The sequence below is a fragment of the Stegodyphus dumicola genome, chromosome 9 (genome assembly GCF_044657685.1).
Source record: "Stegodyphus dumicola isolate Sdum_Otavi_A_Nest chromosome 9, ASM4465768v1".
Lineage (NCBI taxonomy): Eukaryota > Metazoa > Arthropoda > Arachnida > Araneae > Eresidae > Stegodyphus > Stegodyphus dumicola.
Genome location: NC_140776.1, coordinates 12,513,380 through 12,535,446, shown reverse-complemented (window position 1 = coordinate 12,535,446; position 22,067 = coordinate 12,513,380). Strand labels below are relative to the sequence as shown.

The 22,067-nt window shown below is 29.9% G+C and overlaps 1 protein-coding gene across 2 annotated transcripts in view; it reads right to left on the bottom strand.

The window, feature by feature from the left end:
* caly (ubiquitin carboxyl-terminal hydrolase calypso) overlaps positions 1–22,067 on the bottom strand; it is a 90,333-nt gene that overhangs the window by 55,422 nt on the left and 12,844 nt on the right. Inside the window, exons 3-4 of one of the 2 annotated variants that reach the window (XM_085823228.1) lie at positions 20,200–20,329; positions 4,321–4,440 (exon numbers count right to left, since the gene is read on the bottom strand). In XM_085823228.1, the coding sequence (XP_085679354.1) occupies positions 4,321–4,440; positions 20,200–20,329 (250 nt within the window). The remainder of the gene's footprint in view (positions 1–4,320; positions 4,441–20,199; positions 20,330–22,067) is intronic. The other variant, XM_085823229.1, reaches the window with a different exon arrangement.

Genomic DNA, 22,067 nt, shown 5'->3' with positions numbered 1-22,067 from the left:
TTTTACGTGGCTCTGGTTTACGAAGCGAAGTTGAAAATCATTGTAAGTAAATATTTGGAGATTTTTTTTAAAGTGAAAATAGGTCGACGTGTACAGGGATAAAGTCAAGGGAGTGCGCAATGCCATTTTTGTGCTATTCGTTTTTTTGTTTTTTAAGTGAAAATAAGTCGATGTGTACATGGATACCGAGTTTGTGCAATTGTTTGTTTTGTTATTTTGGCTTTGTGTAGTGGCGATTTTTGCCCCAAAAATCGCCACTTCGCAAGCCGAAATAACGAGTCAAAGAATTGCACAAAATCGGTATCCATGTACCGTGAAACATCGCCAAGTTTCGCCAAGGGGTACCCTAAACTATACTTTTACCCAATTTAACTTTCCATGCTTTACATTTAAATAAGAAAGTGCTTATTATAATGTTACATGTGAAAAGTTCCATTCCTTTATGTACAAAATTCATTGAAATAAAAGTTAATTACTCATTTCTTGACTTAGTTGCAAAATTAATCATTTTTATACTATTTATCCAGCATAATTTTATTAATCGCCATTTGTTTAGCAATTCCACCTCAATGTCTAGAGAATATTTTTAGAAAACTAATAGAAATATTTATGTCAAACAAAAAAATTATCTGATAAAAAATTTATTTTCTAATATACTCATAAAATGCCTTAATTTCTGTATTCAGCTTGCTAAAATACAATGAAAATTTTCCTTTTTGGCTCTAGATAACCACAGAAAAAGTTGAATTTTGGATTTTTAAAAGCATTCACATTTTAGTGCTGAAACTTTCTAATAAAATTATCTGCTTAAAAGAAATTTTTTCTTATTGGCTCTAGATAACCACAGAAAAAGTTGAATTTTGGATTTTTAAAAGCATTCTCATTTTAGTGCTGAAAATTTCTAATAAAATTATCTGCTATATTTAATACCTATTACATTCATTAGCTACTATATTTATTATTTATTTATATCTACTATATTTATTATTTATTATCTGCTATATTTTATATTACTACATCTATTTGTATTTAAAGAAATTTTGTAACAGAAAATACCTTATGAACAGGATGCTGTGTTACGTAAACTAAGTGGAGAAAAATTAGCTGATATAAAATGTCTCGAAAGCAAAAGGCACTCTTGTTAAAATATAAAATTCAAATCTGAAGGAATACTGATTTGACAAAAGCTGAGTTATCAAAGAAACTGGATATTCCTGAGACCACTCTAAAAATTATTTTTTATGATCGGAAAAAGTTGAAGATAGAGCAGAAATTTGTAGACAGTTCCTTCAAGGAAATTATGTGTTCAAGATGGAACATTTCCTGAGGTCTAAGGCATTTAGCTAAAATTTTCCATTCGTTGCTGTGTATCTAATATTCCAGTGAATGATGTCAAATGAGAAGTCAAAAGAAACAACACTTCGACTGAATCTAAAGGATGCTTACTTTTGAAATAGATGGGTGCATAAACTGCAGCATGGGATCTTATGGCACATAATAAATGGAGAATGAAAAAGTGTTCCTGCTGAGTTGGTTGAGGAAAGGTTCAAAAATTTATTCTCCAAAACAGATGGATTTGAATTAAAAGACATTTTTAATGCTCACATAATTGCTCTTTCCTTTAAACTTGTGCCTGCAAGAACTCTAGCTTTCAAAGGTGACCAGTGTCATGCAGCTAAGCAAAGTAAAGAATACCTCACTGTTTTACTTTGTGTAAGTATGATGGTAGTAAAAATGGTTCCATTGGTAAAAAAAAAAAAAAAAAAAAAAAAAAAAAAAAAAGTGTGTTTCAAGCATGTTAAAAGTCTGCCAATAAAATATAAAGCAAATAAGAAAGTATGGATTACGATGGATGTTTTTACAGAATGGCTCAAGAAAATACACAAAACTAAGTGGAGGAAAAGCTGAAAAATTTTACTTTTTACAGATCAGCGTACTGCCCAGCTTCAAATGACTTCTTGCAAAATGTTAATTGTTTTCTTCACAATAAATTGCACTGGTGTAGTACAACCTTTATATGTGGGTGTCATTAAGAATTTGAAAATGTTACCTGTAAAGGCTGATTTAAATAGCTCTTCAAAATATAACTAGATGAAATACACAGGAAAAATTTAAGTATTCTTGAAGCTATGAATATGAATTTAGTTGCCTAGACTCAAGTAAAAACATATACAATTAAAGATGAAACTGTGATTATGGATGAAGAAGATTGGAAACTACTGGGATTAGACATGACACTCAAAGAATATGTAAACTGTGATGCCAATGTAAAGACGTCAGACTTATGCACAGTTAAAAAACTCATTGAGGACATTTATATAGTGTGAATGGAAAAGAAAATGAAGAAGCAATCCTACCTTTTTTCAAAACTGCAATCTACTGCCCTGACACCCACAGAAATCTCTTTGTGTGTAATAATATCAGCGAGAAAACATTTCAAGAGTTGATTTCTATTCATAGCACTTTGCTTAAAATTCAGAATCAAAAGACATATCAGATGGCAATTAAAGACTTTTCTTTAAAAAAAGTGAAAATTTGCTTTAAAATTTTCTCGGGGGGGGGGGGTGTTATTACTTATTCAAGATGGTAATTCAAATAGAGATATGTCTATTTTTTAATTTTATGCAATTATGTACAGAAATTTGCACCCTTAAAATATAAATTACAAAAATTATTGAAATTGTTTAATATTTAATATTTATTATATATTTATTTCAAATATTAATTAAAAATTTGTTTGAACATACTATTGTTCAGCTGTATATAATACAAACTGAAAGTATCATTATAAAATAGTGAAATATCAATAATTCTTTCGTCATCAGGAGAGTTCTGAGTTTTCCAAAAATTAACATTTCTTTTTTCATGAAAATGTTAAAAATCTTTAATTTACCTAGCAGCGAGGAAGAGTACATTTTTCTTCTACAAAATATACATTGTACCACAAATTCCAGTATGCAAAAATAGGCAGTTACACATTAATGAAAGCATTTGGAATGCAATACAAAAAGTTACGAATAAAGAAAAACCATAAATTTTAACAAAAGGTTTATTGGTTTTAGAATACTTTTTATAATAAAAGTTTATTTACTGTTGAGATGAGAAACTGACATCAGTTAAGTGGCAGGAGAAGCAACTCAACCTTTGTGAAAGCATAACTAGTGACAAGAACATTTTTATGAAACAGGTGTATTGTCTATACCTTAGACAACAATCAAATAAAGAAGTAGGTGGCCCAGAAAAAATTGTAAATAAAAATGAAATCCTTCCATATGCAGAAAAAAACAGAAACAGCAGGGTTCTTCCTCAATACTGGATATTTTGAGAGAAAGTAGTGAATTCTTTCCTGTTCAAGTCCCGAATACAGAGACTCAGGGCAAAAATTGTTGACCATGTATAAGATAAGTCAATCATTTATTCAAACATTTATACTGAGTGTTTTTTTTAAGCACATAAAACAAAAGAACTGGGAAAAGCAAATTAGAGACATTTTATGGTAAACCATAATTTCATTTTGTTGATCCAACAGCAGGTTCTCATGAGCAAAATGTTTGAAGACTGCAGTGCTTTGCTAAGTGGCAGAATGGAAATCTATGAATCACTGCTTGTCATTATTAGTCATTATTAGTCTGCAGAGTTTATGCGGCGAAAATCCTTGGAATGAGAAAATACTTCTGATGACATTTTAAAAGCAATACAGGAACATGGCGGCCACAAAATAAATGCAAGAAAGAATTTTTTAAATGAGAAGTTCATGTTCAAACACTTTATTGTGAAATAAAATTAAATACAAAGTGCACATAACTTTTTTATAATGCCACTGTTAACAAGTAATTCAGGATATAACAGATAGGAATTTTCAGTTTTAATTTTAAATATTGTCAATTTCTTAAATTTGACAATTAATGGCAATCGTAACAACAAAGATGTTGACTGTAATAACAAATCAATATGTTAACAATTTATTCTTCAAAATTTAGAACACTAAAAATAAGATTTAGAGTCCCTGGATGTAATAACATTTGTCTCTACTTTACAAGAAATTGACAATATTTAAAATTAAAACTGAAAATTCCTATCTGTTATATCCTGAATTATTTGTTAACAGTGGCATTATAAGAAAGTTATATGCACTTTGTATTTAATTTTATTTCACAATAAAGTGTTTTTACAATTATCATGTACAATGGAAAAATATGCTATACAATTAACTATCAGCAGTAAGAATAGTTAAGTTTCAATAAGTAAATATAACCATAAACAAATAAACTATAGGTAAATATCCCTATAACAAACAGCAGTATTTAAAATGTTACATACTTCTGGATTCATATTTGCTGTATGCTCTTTCAATCTAGCTAAAGTAGGCCCCAGAAAAATCTGAGGGCAATTTAATAAAACACTAAGCAAAGCATGAGTTGCACATGAGTTTGGTACCATCTAAAAAAAAAAAAAAAAAAAAAAAAAAAAAAAAAAAAAAAAAAGAGTAAAATTAATTAAAATGTATAAAAATAATTCACTTATAGATCATACACAGCAAGAATTGGTTGATTCCCAAATTATGATAAACAACCTGCTTGAAGAACTCTAAAAGGAAAACTAGCTAATATTCACATTTCAGATAGGGGAAAATACACCAAAATCTACACAGACTGCTTATTTATAAGGAAACACATCAGGGTCATACTATAAACAGCCTGTGATGTTATTCACTTAGCCACTGTTATCTATGCAAAAATGGAACCCATTTCCTGAAAGTTAAAGCAAAATTTAAATTGTGGATTTTCACAATTTAAGTACAGGATTCCATGAAATACATAGTTTTTCTTTAACATCAACATCATTTTAAGATTAAATTTTACTAAATAAGTTCAAAAGGAATTCTATTTTACAACTCTCTTATTGAAGATCAGGCAGTTTTTGGATAACTGTCTCTTGATGGTTCATACTCATCTGGGGGGCAAATAGCCCAGCTATGAGTCAGGATAATGGGCTTTTGATGTAAAAGTTTGCTTTACACAAGGATTGTACACATTTCTACATGAGGACTTTTTAAATCAAAGAAGAAAAAAAAAAAATCAAGAACCTATCAGCAGATGGGGATTGAATAAATTAAAGCAATTATCTATGCCCGAACTTCACTTTTGTAGAACCATTCTAAGAATAAAACAGATCTGTAAGTAAGATACATTATCAGTAAATACAATTATAAAATAAATCTCGGAATAAAATCAACTTCATAAAACTTATCAAGCAATCAGTATTAAATTACAGAATTTTCTAAACCATTTATATTTTACAGTTATAATAGTTCCACATACTTTAAAGAAGATTAGCAATATTTTATAAGGGGCAATCAAATGTAAATGTGACAGACTATATAACGAATATGTCTTAGTAATTAAAATTACATGGATACTATTAATTTTTATTTTAATTACAAAAAATATATTTTTTTAAATACTGATATCTTTCTCTTAGACCAAATAGACTTTCTTTAAATGATTGTTTATGTACTGGTCCAAACTTTTATCTTGACCTTTTTTGTAAAATGTGATAGTTTTTTTGGCTGACATTACGCATGCCTTCTTGAATATAGAGTTAAATTGAAATAGGGACATGATACATTTCTTTTGCAAAATTAATCCTTATGATAGCAATAAATATTTGAAAACTTTTAGATTTACAATAGTTTCATTTGGTGTAAAATCTAGTCCTTTTCTGCTTGCTACTATCATTAAGCATCACCTTAAGATATATTCAAAAATATATCCTGAAAGAGTAGCCTCTTAAACAATTGTTCATACATTGACAATATTATTGGTGGTCATATAAACTTAGAACAAGCACTGAAAATAAGTTTAGAAAGAGTGAATATTTTCGATGAAGATGACATGTTGCTACATAAGCGGCATACTAATTTAAAAGAAGGGAAAGACACTTGGCATCATCTTTTGGATAAAAGAATCTTCTGAAATGTTCTTGATCAAAGGGCTAGGAGTTTCTTAGAATATGGATAATGATCATTTTTATCTTGACACTCTGCATTTAACATATTTCATCTCTTTGTCAGTTAACTCAAAACGTTTTCTATTGTAAAACGCACGCCATATTTTTTATCCTGTTGTATTTTATGATTCTTTCACTGTAAGAATAAAATATTTGATTCAGGAAATCTGGCTGCTGAAATCAATTAAGACGATGAAGTACCAGTAAATAGAAACCCTGATATAAAGGGATTGAAGAGTTGAACCAGTTCACCACTTCGGGATTCTCTGTTACAATTTACAGGGAATATTAGATGTATATGTGAAACAAATAGAACTCCATAACTTTTCTGATGATAATTTGAAAGCTTATGGATGTATAGTAATCTGAGAGCAGTTTTGAACAAAGCAACTTTTTAAGTAGTTTTTGTTGCCTCCAAGAGAACACTTGCTCTTCCTACATCACTTACCTTTTCTAGATTGGGTAATTCCTTACCGTTTTCTCTTGTGCAATTTTGTATGCCAAGTTGAGTGATTAAATCACAACATGTTTAAAATACAAAGAAATCCTCTTTCATAGGACTGATTCCTAAATCCCTGCTAACCCAAAAATAATAAATAACTTATTTTTGGGTTAGCAGATGCCAAAAGATTTAAATCTTTAATAAAAAATCGAGGTTATGAAATTCAAAAAACTAACTGAAAGCTAATTGGCACTACTCTCTGGTAATGACAGCCCTGCTGACCTAGTATTTCCTCTTGGCATGAGATCAAGAAAATGCCAACTAAGAAATTGCCAACTTTGGTGGCATGCACCACCCAGCCTTTTAGAATCTTTAGAATTTCAGCCCTCTAATGTAGACACGAATGGAATATAAAAAAGAAGTTTGCTAATGTCCAACAATATAAATGTATTGCACAAGAAAATGACAAATTATCTGATATTTCCAAATATAGCACTCTTATAAAAATATTAAAAATAACAGCTTGGAGTAAATGTTTTACTTTGAAAAATAAAAAAAAACTTACAAACTTAACAAATATTCCCTGAACTAAAGAACTTAAAAATGCAAAAGCATTTTGGATCCAAAGAATTAAAAGAGTAGCCTATAATTCAGGGATTTCTGCATTAGAGACTGATAAAAACATATTAGTCCATATTTTTCTTTTCCCCTTTTCTAGTCGATAAATGAATCTTGTGGCTTGGAGAAAGATTACAATTTTCTGATTTCACCAATGAACAAAACCATCCTATCCTCTTGCCTCAAAATATAAAATTTACAGAACTGATTATTAAAAAGAGAACATGGTAAGTTGATGCATAGTGGTGTTACAGCCAGTATGATAGCCTTTGAAAAGAATACTAGATACCAAAAGTGTGACAGCATGTGAAGAAAATTCTTAGAAACTGTCTTGCTGTAAAAAATATAAATTAATACACACATATCAATTTTCCTTTCATTATTTTGTTTTTGTGAGCAAATCCTGCTTTCAAAGACATTATCACTTTTATAATTTAATACTAATACTTTTAAAACTTAGATTTCTTTTTCACTAACAATTATTAATTATATAATAAGGTTACTCAGATAAGCCCTTAATAAATAAGAAAACTGGACGATTCAAATCACATGCATATGATTTTACTGAAATTCTCTTAAATGATTTCAAAAATTTGATTTTTCATGTAGAAAAGTTCCATACTTTCAAAATTATGGTGCAGTTGCACAGAACATAATTAGATCCTAGATATTTAAAATGTTGCTACAATACAAAACAATCTATTTGATGATGTTCAAAATATAAAGATTAAATATAAAAGAAGAAAAAACAATGTTTTAATAGAAAATAGCAAACTGAGAGATTGGTTGAAAGAACAAGAATATTATTTGATAGATGAAAAAGAAAGACAAGAAAAACCTACCTATGCAGAAAAAGTTAGATCAAGATCTAGATCAAAGCAAAGTAAGATAACAGAACCTGAATATGTAACTCTGATATGTTCTAAACACAAAAATTGTACATCAAAGCAAATAAGGGAGAAATTAGAAAAAAATATACTACCCAAACAATTGAAGATTGGTATTCAAAAAGAGATTAAAAATGGTGGAATACTAATAGTGTTTATAAAAAAAAAAAAAAAAAGATTTGACAGTTGTGGAATCAGCTATTGCTGAAAACACAATCTTGAATAAAGAATTAGAAATACAGAGGCCTAAAAAGGTTAACCTAAAGATAATAATTTATAACATGGTTCCAACAATGAGTAATAAAGAGCTTACGGAATTGTTAATATCTCAAAATAAAGATTTGAAAACGGCCGAGATTGTACAAAGATTTAATATCAAATCAAGAATGGGGGCTCATTGGATTGTATCATTGAATCCAGAATCATTTAAAAGAATAATAAAAGAGAAAAAGGTTTACTTCTTAATACAGACTAGACACAATATAAATGAATGCAAGAGAGTTACCAGATGTTTCTCTCATTATGAATTTGGCTGCAAGCAAGAGATATTGTCAAAATGAAGCAATTTGTAATAGATATAGCCACAAAGGAAATACTCAAAAAGACTGACAAAGTCTAGAATTAAAATGTAGAAATTGTACTGCGGGAAATAAAAAACATGGTCTTGGTTTGCATTCAAATTATGAAAATACTACTAAAAAGTATATCTGTCTTATAAAGCAACTAGAAATTTTAACAAAGAAAATAGATTATGGACTATAAGTCAGAAAAAATTGTAATAGGTCAGATTAACCTACATCATGCTATTAAAGCCACGGCCAACTTAAAGTGGAAATTATGGATAAAAATATACAAATGGTTTGTATACAAGAACCTTATGTAGCACAGGGAAAAATCTATGGATTTATTTTACATGCAAGAGCATATTATAATAATAAGAAGGAGGGAATTAGACCAGGAATCTTTGTTTTTGATAGCAGACTTTCTATTATGCAGATTTACATATCAAAATATAGTGTTGCAATTTCGATAAATGGACAAAATCTTTTGTTCTGATTACTTGTTATTTTCCACCTTCAGAGACTTTTGAAGATAATTTACAAATATTAACAACTCTGATAATGAAATTTGATAATCATTCAATATTAATTTAGAAGTGAAACAACAAGAATCAGCGTTATATTTTCAAATTATCACAGAACTAGTTTCGATGGTTTTACCAGACCATCATCCTCAGCTGCTAAAGTGCAAATGAACAAGATAAGATACACTGATTAGATAAGAATGGCTGGACAAACGTTAAGCTACTGGCGGCCACCTGTTGATGGAATGAGAACTAAAACATAATTTCTTTAAAGGCTGAAGGCACTGATGAAACTCTAGAAATTACAAACAAGATAATTTGAGAAACTTATATTGAAGCAATACATAAGAAAAATTATTCCTCATGGTGGAATATGAACTTATATATTAAGAGAAAGCAGGTACGGGCACTAAGAAGAAAGTTACAAAAGTGTCCGGAATGTCAACAGAACAGACAATAGATAAAACTACAAAAAGATTCTTGCTCAGTATAGAAAAGATATACAACAAGCTAAAGAAAATTATTGGAAGAGTATATGGGACAATGTTACGACTCATAGTCCCTTTGGAACTCATTTCAAAATAGCAAATCACAAACAGATCAATATTGCAATTATAATAAATTGTCTTTGAAGTAAAGATGAATAATGGCACAACGTCCAATAACATTGAAGAAGCAATAAAAGCTATTATAGAATTTTATTTTAAGATAGATGAAGAAAATAAAAATTAAAAGAAAACTGAAAAAAGAATGTTCCTTTTGTGCTCCAGGAAATTACCAATGCTTTTAAAAATATGAGAAAAATTGACTCCTAGAGCTGATGGAATTCCTTTGGAACTGTTTCAAGAACTTTGGTTTGTGAATGAGAATTTGATTACTAATCTGTTCAAGAGATGTTTAGAACAGGGTTATTTTTCTAATGTTTGGAAAAGCGCCTGTTTAATTCTGTCTTCAAAACCGGGCAAAAATCCAACTAATCCTTCGGCATATAGATCTACATGTTTATAGCCCTCCTTTGGAAAAAATTTGGACAAGCTGATTAATGACAGAATTTTTCATCTGAAAAACAATAAATTAATGAATGAAAAACAGTATGGATTCACGTCTGGAAAAGATACAATATTAGCAACTGAAAATGTGAAAAGATTTGTGGAAGAAAATAAAAAGAATAATTTACATACTGCATTGATATTAACAGATATCAGAAATGCATTTAATGAACTTTGGTGGCCCAGCATATATTAAGTCAAATCTACTTAGGTTAAAATGTATTTGTATAAAATTATATCTAGCTATTTAGAAAATCAAAAATATATAATAAAGATGGAACAAATATAGGTAAAACTTATAATAAAGGCACACCCCAAGGGTTTGTCTTTGGTCCTACTTTATGGAATCTGACTGCAGATACAGCCTATAACTTAAAATTTGATGAGGGAATAAAGCTACAAGCTTGTGCTGATGATTTCGCATTACTTATCTCTGGAGGAAGTAGATTAATTATAGAGTAAAGAAAGAGAAAAACTCTGGATGTTTTTTCCAAAAGGAGCAAAGAAAAAAATTTGGAAATTAGTGAAGATAAAATATCCATGATAACTTTTCCAAAGAAATCAACGTTAGCTTGTCCACCTATAGTATAAGACAGGAATATTATTAACAAAGAGACTATAAAATATTTGGGAATAATTATGGACATAAACCTTAGATGGATTCCACACTTAACAAATGCTAAGCTGAAGGTTTGTAAAATTGTTAATAAATTAAATAGTTTGATAAATCAAAATAATTGTAAAAAAAATTGAAAGGTTTCAGATTTTAAATTACGTCCAAAGGGGCATTTTTTTAACATTTTGTGTGTTACTTTTATTTATTAAATATCACGTTCTTTGCACTTAAACCATAAAATTCAGTTCAACAGCAATATCGCAAAACAGTTTTAAAATGAGCATATCTTTAGAATTTCTGATAGAGACTTCCTCGCTAGAGATAAAAAAAAAAATTCTGTACAACGTTACCATTGCTCGCTTTGAAATCCTTGAGTTTGTTAATCAAAAATTCGTTAAAGTTTTACAAAATATGAAATTGATAATAAAACAAATTCCCATGGCTCTATGTATCGTTGTTTTTATCACAATATGAGAAATATACATATATTTATGCAGATTTTTCATTATTAAATTTCTTGAAATATAATGCAGAACTCTAACATTTGGTGGCAACAGTTTGAAAAGTGAAACGGACATTTAGAGTGAACCAATGCAAAATCGCAAAACAAAAACAACAGTCCTTCAGGGACAAAAATAAAAATATAATCAAAGAGTTGCATATAAGAGAAATAGAAAGAATTATCTTATATGGAGCTCCCATGTGGTGGAAGGGAAAACAAAAAATAAGAGTTATATTATTACAGATCCAAACAGTAGCACTGCTTTCTATCACTGGATCCTACAGAATAATATCGACAACAGTTATACAAGTTCTAGTGAGAGTTATTCCCCTGGATCTGAAGACAGACTTGGAAATTCAGAAATATCTAGCATAAAATATGGAAAAAGATATAATTTATTGTTACGTTTTTTGTACTGAATTAGCTATTTTTTTAAATACCATTGTTATTAAATTGTTTCATTTCCCCATGCAATGCTACATGAGAATTATTTGAAATGAAAGCTACGCCGGAAAAATTAAACACGGAGCATGCGCAGCTAATAAATAATATCTCATAATTGCAAACTTTTGATTTTGGGGTTAAAATCGAGAACATACCAGAATATGCTTGTGCATGATTTAAAAAGCTAATAAAAAGAAGGAATACTTATCAATTCAGTAGTTTACAAGTTTGTTTAGAAAACTGCTGTTGTTTACTGTAGCGAATTTGCGGTGAAATCGGATTAGCTTTCTCTACATTCTTCTATTTTGAATTAGTTCTGTTGTACGTTTTTAGTAGTTTAAAAGAAAACTATTGAGAGATATTGGGATACTGTACAAATATCTGAGGAAATTTAAGTATTTTGTTTTATTTGGTGTGATAATAATAAATTTTATTCATTTTTCATTGGGTGTGCATTTAATTCATAATGAACCAATACACATGCAACATTATGGTAATTTGGTTATCAATCACGAAAATATTGATGTAAAGGAAGATAAATATTATTACCATCTTGCAAAAATAAAGAATGTAGCATGGGAAAGAAACATGCCACAAGCTTGTGACTTTGAAATATTTACTAATGGTTCGGTGATGGACAAAAAAGCAGAAGCTGCCTTTGTGGCTTATTAAAATGAACAGAAATGTAAAAATAAGGGATACAGACTTATGAAAAGTACAATTTTTTAGGCTGAATTATCAGCCTTTAAAAAATTAGAATTTAGAATAGGCTGATATATGGATAAAAAAAATGATTTGGTAAACTGTTTAATTTCAATTTACACCGATTCTCAAAGTGTGTTGTTGAAAGCAATAAATTCTAGAAAATGTCTCGTTAAAAATGTAACAGAAGTAAGAAATAAAACTGTAGAATTTATAGGAAAACATCATTTGACAATGAATTGGATTAAAGGTCACACATGAGCGTTAGGAAATAATGCTGCAGACAACACTGCAAAGGATGCAACTAAAAAGATAATATAGATTGTACCACCTCAAGAGAATACATGAAAACATTATTGCAAAAAGAAATAATGGTTAGAGTTGACTTTAGGGTACCCCTTGTATTATCACAAAGTTGTTTCATTTATGGTAACCCGAGTAGTTGAATGTTATGGAAACCCTATTATAATGTAATTGTTTACATTATTCTGGAAAATTTTGAATCATGGGATGTTTTGTAAAAGCTTTTGTGGTGTGCGTGGTTAGGAAATACATTGCTTGTTTCATTGTTTAGACAGTAAAATAGCTGAATGTAGTAAACTTAATTTGAAGCTTCTGCATGATTTGGAACGAAAGGGGATAAAGTGCATTAATTGACTGGTGTGTAAATGAAGGTTTACTCAATAGCCATTTTCGGGACAGTCCGGAATACGTAGGATATTTTTTACTCTTATTTTTGTGAATTTATGTGGTGACACAGATATATGGATTCTAGTTCAGATAATTTTAGAAAGGTTTTGGATGCTGTTAAGGAATTTTGTGTGCCACAGAGGTAAGCGGATATTTGCTTTGTGTAATGCTTAAATGCATAATCCTTTTTTATGTTATTTTATTGTTTGATTTTAAATGTAGTTTAATGAGATTATGTATTTTTTGTTTGTCTCTACTGTAGAATTAGGTGCTCCTTTGATTTTTTAAGTGAAAATATATCGATGTGTACATGGACAAACTCAAAAAAGTGCGCAAAGCCTAGTTTGTGCAATTCTTTGATGTTTTTTCAACCCATTAACGGTTTGACACGGATTTTCTTGTTCTTTTATGCAGCTATCTTAATGGTTCGTTACCGATTATTGTTAGTTTAAATGTACCATCAAAAACGGATCTTCCTGTGTTTTTGTAATAGCGGAAAAATGCGCCAAAAACGTCTAGCCCATATTTTTGTACGTCTTCCAACACCCATTGCCTAAGGGAACAAGGGTCCGCGCACCCCGGACTACAATGGGTAATGGCTGTCATTAGCGCGGGGAGAAGTCTTCTTGATGTTTTGAGATAAAGGCCTTACACTGACTCTAAGGAAACAAATTTATTACCAGTTACAAAGTGAATGAATATATAAAAAGAATTAAGAATTTCCGTTTTAGAACAAGTATTGAATAAAATAAACAAGTTTTTATAAAATAAATTTTTATTTATGACTCAAAGAAGTATTAATGAATTAAAATGAGAAAATAATGTATTATATAATTTATTGGGAACACGTGATTAAATAATTCTCTTTAAAAAAATTCTACAAGTTTATATCACGAATAATAAAAAACGTGCAGCTCTCTTGATAAATTTATAAATCTTATACTTTTTACAATGCGATTCGATTATTTGATTTCGTTATTTAAGAATCTATTATTCTTGTTATAAAACTGTACAGGAGTTTTTCAAAGGGGCTCTTATCCCCATTAATCTGTATGACAAATTATTTTTCTCCTTTTGGTTGTCTTTTACTTCCAAAATTCCTCTTACCTCATAAAAGTATAAAGTTTTAAAAATTCGCCCAAAATCAGAAATTATATTAATTTTATGCAAATTTTATTTCAAAAGCTATTTTACGCTCTGTAAAGTGATGCAAACTTAAAATCTGTGAGATTTTTAGTTTATTCTTTAAATGGAAATATGCGCAAAAAATTTTTTCAACATTAAATTTTAAGACCTCTAAATCGAATTTTATAAAACTCGGTTTACCTTGCCGTGTTTCCAACCGTAAACGGTGTGAGTACAAAATTTGAACTTGGTAGCTTATCGAGAAAAAGTCTAAATATCGATGACGAGCTTCTGATTATGGCGACAAAACACCGTGATTGAAATGCATACAATTTTTTAAACAAACTTGCTGGCTCTTAAATATTATATTTTTAAACATTTTGGAAAGTTCAGTAAATGCTGATATCAAATAACCGTCATTTTTATAACATTCTTGGTATTATAAAGCACGTATGTGATTTTCATATGCGATTCCCGACAGCTATGTTCATTTATCAAAGTGGCTGCTTTTGCGACACACACAATTATATATTGTGATGCTCATTCTATATCCTCCACTATCTATGATACTCATTATCGATAATTATGTTTTATATCTATACAGAAATATTGGTAAGACTGAGAGAGGTCAACAAAATTTTCGCAAATATTTAATTATTTGAGTTACATAATTACTTATACTAGCTCAGGAAATTTTGAGTCATTTTGTAAAAATAATCTTTTCTTTAAAATTCCTTTTTCGTCCCCCCTTATGCTTAATGACTTTATTCTGATGGCTGGAAGGTTATGAAAACTAAAAGCTGAGTATATAATTACAGATCTCATTAATAAATGCTTTACAAATACGACTCTTCATATTTCAGCAGAAGTTTTTGAAAACGCATCGACGCAAATCGACAAAGTTTTATGCCAATTTAAAATGTTTTTCTTCCCCTAATTATCAGTTGCTTATGAACGTATTAAAAGAGCTTTCCCGCTCAAAATTTTAACTATTTTAAAATATTCGTAATTGTAATTTGATGTTTACAGTTTTTTCCCCTGTGATTTCTCTAAAAAGAAAGAATTATAATTGTATTTAATAAAGAAAATTTAATGGATTTGGAATCTGCGCAAGAGGATTCTGCATCAAATGGAGGGAATTTCTAAAGGGAAACTAGATCTCATCCACACTGAACGTAGAAAAACCCTGGAAAACTTTCACAGAACAAGCGCATTTGTCCGGATTTGAACCCATGTCGAATTATCAGTATTCAGCGGTTTTAGCGATTGGCCACTGGAACCTCCACCAGCCTTATTTAAAAATCTTGTTTAGAAAACTTTCATTTTGATTTAGAGTGATAGGTGTCGTAGTTTGAAGGCTAGAATTATTTGAATACAGCAAAACACAAAATGGACTATCTGCTTTCAAGTAGAAAGATGCCTTCATAGAGGACTTTCTAACGAATAGCTCATATTCATGTTACACATGGAAAAATACCACACAGCCATCACATTCGTTCATCTGAGTTTGAATCCAAATCGAACAACTAATATTTAGATGTCTTATCGGCCACTGACATGGCTGTAGTATAACCAGACTTATTATTATGTATTATATAAGATATGTATTACCAGACTGTATGGCATCTAAATTAAGAAATTAAAAAAAAACTCTTCTGAGGTAATCTTCAACCCAAGTTATGTTTTTTTAAATGCTAATGAGTAATATAATTATGAAAGAGTTCACGTCATTTGTGTCATTTTCCGATTGTTAGGTAAAATTAGTGTGGTTTCAATCAACGACTATTTAAACCTGCTACAAGGAAAACACATGAAAATTTTCCTTTAAAATATCAGGAATTATTGAAAAAAAAACTTCTGTAATTTATAAACGAGGAAAGATATTTAACCAGATTTTATATGTGTGAAAAAATAATGAATTATGATCTCCTCTAGTGGAGATCTTTGTAATTATATTTTTAATTCCAAAATCAAAGTGAGAAATCTAGTCGCTGAAGCAACACAACACTATCAATTCTTCTAGGCTTCTATTTTCAGCAAAGGAATAGATCAGCTGCATGGAATTTTCATGGTTTTCTCTATATGTAAACCTAACTGCATGTAAGTTTTCCTTAGAAAGTTTGCCAGAAGTGAAATATTCCTATCTTAGAAGATAGATATCGTGTGCTTTAGTAAAGTTAGCAAATCTAAATACAGGGTTGACAGTAATATGTTTGAGGCCCTATTCTAAAAATTCAAAGTAGCGAAAAACACCCTACATCGCCCCCTTTTACTTACTTTTATACTTTTATCTAAGAATTATATATTGCATTCATAAAAATTTCTCTAAATTAATGTTATTTGGATTTGCAAACCATTTTATGCTAAAATACATCTTACCAGATGGTCGCTTTTACTCACTGGGAGTCGATGCTTCTTGAAGATGCCGATTCATGAGTGAAAAATCATTTTATTGCTTTTCCAGTTTCCCCTAATCGTTTACAGAAAGGCCGAACCTTCGGGTGAAACCAGCCTATCTATTTGTGTTAATTCGTCATTAAAGAGAGGCCCACCATCAGCCGAGCGGTAAAGTCGCTGAACACTGATAGTTCGGTCCGAGGTTCGAACCCAGCAAACAGGGTTGTTGCATGGGCGTTTTCGTGGTTTTCTCCATGTGTAACGTGTATACGAGCCAGTTTCCCTTAGAAAGTCCTCCCCGAAAGCATCTCTTCCCTTAGGCAGATAGCCCTCGAGGCTTTACCATAATCGCACCCACATGTCAGTAAAGAGATACAGCACTGAACGGAGGAAAGAATATTTTTTTTATTGTTTTTATTTGTAAAAATCTTGACTTTCCTTTTCCCTCAAAATTCAAGCAATACGAAATCTACTAGAAAAGATATACTCTCTAAGGTATAAAACTTTTGTGTAATGAAATTATAAAATGCGGTGTATATATATATGTTGAATGATCTAAAATTCACTTAGCTCGAAAAGAAGTTTTTCTAATACTTGCGCAAAGTAAGATAATAATAATTTATTTACTAAAGAAATATTGATTATATTATCTCCTAACATAATTTCACTAGAAGTATCAAAAAAGAGGGAACCCATATGTAGGAAGTTTAATTCCGAAAATTGTGTTTTAATGTAACTTGAACATAAATTACGTAAAAAACATTTTACAGGGTTGTTTCACATATTAACATACTGTAATGGAAAAGTAATACCAGAAAAAGTAAGCAAGAAATGCGAAAATTCAGCAGTGCTGTAATTTTTCTTCTACCAACAATGTCTTCCAAATTCTAATTGGAAGAACATCCATTTGTAGCAAGATAAGGAGAATGGCATAATTCCTTATTTTTTCCCTCTTATAGGGCGAAAGAGAAGAAGCACGAGACTCTATCGACCTAATTCATGTGTCCACAAATTATAGTCTATCACGTTTCCATACATTCCATTTTTCTGAGGAGAAAATATGAAAAATCCTCTATGCTCTCGCACGGATACGAACTGCAGACCTTCCGACTGCTAGTCCGATCTACTATCACTTACATCACAAGAGCCCTAAAAAAAGAATGAGATACTTTCGTATAATATATATGGATATACAAACTGATGATTCTAAAATTTTATTATCATAAGACTGCAATTTAGTCATATAATTTGTAAGTGGAAGTCCCACGATTTTAAACTTATGCATAAACGAGCAAATACATTTTGAAAGTTAAAATATATATATATTTTACAATTCATTTAACTGAAACCGTAAGAATCAAAAGGGATTTTTGTACGTGTCTGCTTTATGCATTTAATGTATAAAATACGGAAAAGTGAGAAAATCCATCCAACGCAGAGAAATAATTCTTTCTAGTCTGTGGTAAGATTGTATCAAATTCATTTAAACTTCCATTTAAATTCGAAATGTGATCTCTCAAATCAACGAAGGAATACATTTTTGGTTTTAAATTCCACATTAGTAATAACTGTATAATAGCTAAACTTAACAAAATATTTGTAGAAAACTGCCAAAATTCTAGAAACTGCTATAAAATCCCGAAAAACATTAGGAAGATTATTGCTTGCCAATTCCATGCTGAAAAGATCAAGCGTTTACGAAGATGAGCTCAACTGTTAACGAACAACTTGTGGAAAAAATTCAACGCTAAAATATAAATACGTATGCCAAATTTTCCAAAAATTCCTGATATTGTACTCTCATCGTAAATATATATGGACTTATAATGTGATGAAAACTGAGTCAGTAAAAGAATGGATTAAAATTTAATTTCCCAAAATAAATTGGCCTACTAAAACTAAGTAAAATAGATAAGTAAATAGTAAAAAAATTGTGTAACAAAATAAATAATGATCTTTCTTAAAATACTGCCCAATAAAACATGTCGAATAATTGAAAATTTACAAGCTTGGAAGCTAATATCCTAAAATGATTTCAGAAAATTCGGACGTCACATATTAAAAGACAAACTACAAACTACAAGTACAAAGAAAGAGGAGAGACGAAACTAAAGCCAGGAAGTACTTCTTGCCATTCAATAGCGGGGAGGCAATTTTATGACTTACCCATCACACTAAGGGGAAGCAAACATACTGCCCTAGACTGGGCCATCTTAGAGAGATTTCAGAAAACGAAAGCGTTTTTTTTTTTTTTTTTTGGAGGGGTTTGTTATCTGACAGCACGGCCATTTTCAAAGCATTTCATTCCAAGGGGTGGGCTCGTTAATGGGTTAAGTGAAAATAGGTCGATGTGTACATGGATAAAATCAAGGAAGTGCACAATGCTATTTTTGTGCAATTCTGGGATATTTTTTTTTAATGAAAATAGGTTGATGTGTGCATGGATACCGAGTTTGTGCAATTCTTTGTCCTGTTATTTTGGCACAAAAATCACCACTAAGCAAGCCAAAATAACAAGACTTGCACAAATTTGGTATCCAAGTACTGCCCAAAATTGCCAAGGAGGACCCTAAAATAACATACTTTTACCAAAATAATGAAAAAAGGCAAGACTGATAACACTTTTCTTCCAGTGATAACTGCTATTAGAGAAGAATATTTTTAAATATTTCAAGAGAAAAAATATTTAATTATGAAAGAAAAATCCAGCTTAGGAATTATAAAAATTGTAAATTATCTAATCAGATATAAATATTTTGATGTACGTTGGTTATGCAGTAAATTTCTAAAATTGTATATTTGTGATTATTTATGTAATTTAATTAGAAAGATAATGCAATAAAAAATAATGTATTTCACAACTGTCAATTTATGTTAAAAGTTATGTAAAATTAATTAATTTAAATGAATAAGTTATTAAATGTTTTACAAAGATGGAAAATCTCCATTCACAATGTTGCTAAAACAAAATATTTAGTTGTATCGTATATTATTCTAACTTTTATGTCGAATTTATTCAGAATAAAGGTCGAGGTGACCCTGCTGACGAGGCCAGCGACTCTTCCTTGGAGGACAAGTTATGGGCCAGCTGCCTAGTCTTTTAATTTGGTTAATTAATTAGTTTGGTTCTTTTATTGTTTTTTAGTTTTACTAAGTTCTTAGTTCTACTAGTTACTAAGTTTACTAAGTTTCTTAGTTCTACTTAGTTAGTTTTGTAAGTTCAGTTTAGGTTTTGTTTAGGAGGAAAAATAAATTATACCATGGCTACCATGTTCAGCAATAATAAATTAGGTGGTGGCAAAAATATTATTTTCTTTTAAAATAATATTTTGTAATATAATAAGTAATAATCTTAATAATAATTAAGTAAGTAATAATAATAATAAGTAGTAATAATAATTAAGTAATAATCTTATTATTACATAATTTGCACATACATTTTCATCAACAGTACACCAAAGTTTATAGCTAACTGTACAGTGTCATAACAAAACATTTTGGCAAAAATATTATTTTCTTTTAAAATAATATTTTTGTTGCATAATTTATAATTATTATGCAACGAAAAATATTAAATGAAACTTAAGTAACAATATCGAAAAATAACAATGAAATAAATGATGCATTAACCCACCTGTTGGGCAAAAAATATTGAATTAATAGTGTCTTCATCTTCAACGAAACTTTCTTCCGAGACAGCAACTTTACGCCTAGATCGTCTTTCTTCAATCCATTTGAACAAGAAAATAAATCCAAAAACAGGCCTGCATAAAATTCTTATTATTACATAATTTGCACATACATTTTCATCAACAGTACACCAAAGTTTATAGCTAACTGTACAGTGTCATAACAAAACATTTTGAAGATTTCATTATTGCCAGTGATTGTGCTATTTTAAACATTTTGAATAGATAAACAAACATTTGAACATATGTAGTAAGAAATTCAAATTTGTAAGTATTAACTATAAAAAATTAATCTCTATATATAGTAAAAGAAAGAGTCTTTGTGTCTTTCATTCATGCTGTGCATAAGCTAACAGATACAGGGCTACAAAATTTGGTATATAGCTGCATCTATACAAGAGCCAGTGCACTATGAAGTGATTTTTTTCAAAATTCGAATCAGATTTTTTAATTTTTATTTTATCTTTTTGATTTTATTGCATCATTTTGAATAGTTTCATTCTTTTAAAAATGTGGTTTTGGCAACAGTTTTTCATTCAATGCTTTGTATACTGGTCTGTTGAAAATATGAGATAAAATGCTACTTATTTTCTTTTAATTTTTGAACACGCAACACGCACATCGCAATCTTCTTATTTTGACACATGTGCCTCGCAAGGTACAACAGAAAGAATTTCCCTCTCTCTTTATTAGCTAATGGCAAAGAGGGTTGTATATTTTTAATTATCCACAAAGCACAACTTTGATTGGTTATTGCTTTCTGATGATAGTTTCATTCTTTTAGAAATGTGGTTTTGGCAACAGTTTTTTATTCATTGCTTTGGTTACTGGACTGCTGACTGTTTTGTCTTGAAAATATGAGATTTATTGCTTATTTGATTGTAATTTTTTATATTATGTTTTAATTACATATAATTTTAATTATATAAAAAGTCTTTCATGAATTTTTAGGAAACAAAGTTTTTAACTTCTTTTATACCATTTGAATTCTTAAGATTTTGCAACGTGAAGTTGGTTAATTTATTTATTAGGATAATTAATATCTGTATTAAGGTATATTGGTTATTTCATTGTAATTTTGTTATGTGTAATACAGTTATATATATATATATATAAAGCTGTTCTGCAGAGTAAAATTTTGTGCAGTTTTTAAATGTTTTCCCTTTAGGCATTTTTCCGGTACATTTAAAAGCCAGACGAAGGCTGGCCGCGTAGCTGCTAGTACTTAATAAGTGCAACCCAAGATAAACCCATGATTATGTAACTCATATTTAGGTATCAAGATTGGATAGCTAAAAAGTATGATGAAATTAAAATATAATTTTTATACATCTGTAAAGTGAACACGCCTTAGTGTCATTTAGCTATCAAAATAAAGACAACTATCATTAGATACAAAAAAGGTTATCCATGCACAATAAAATTAGACACATTTATAAGCATTTCTGTGCAAATTACTTTTTAATAAAACCAAACCTATTTGCCAAATAATCTGGAGATGCTGGTACTTCAACCTGGATTCAAATCCCAGCTAATAAGATGGCAACATGGGAGTTTTCATAATTTATCAATGTGCAATCTGAATATCAACTAGTTTCACTGAAAAAGTTCTCCCTCAAAGGCATCACTCCTCTTAGTCAGACAGCTCTCATGCACTTTGCCATATTTAAACAACTACATACTTCTGAATACGATGGGAATACCCCAAATTAAAGTTTTGAATTCTTAAATTAACCCTCTGGCTAATCATCCTGTGATTTCCACGGGCAACTCAAATGTAGCAAAATTTGCTCATCCCGCGAGTATGTTTTTC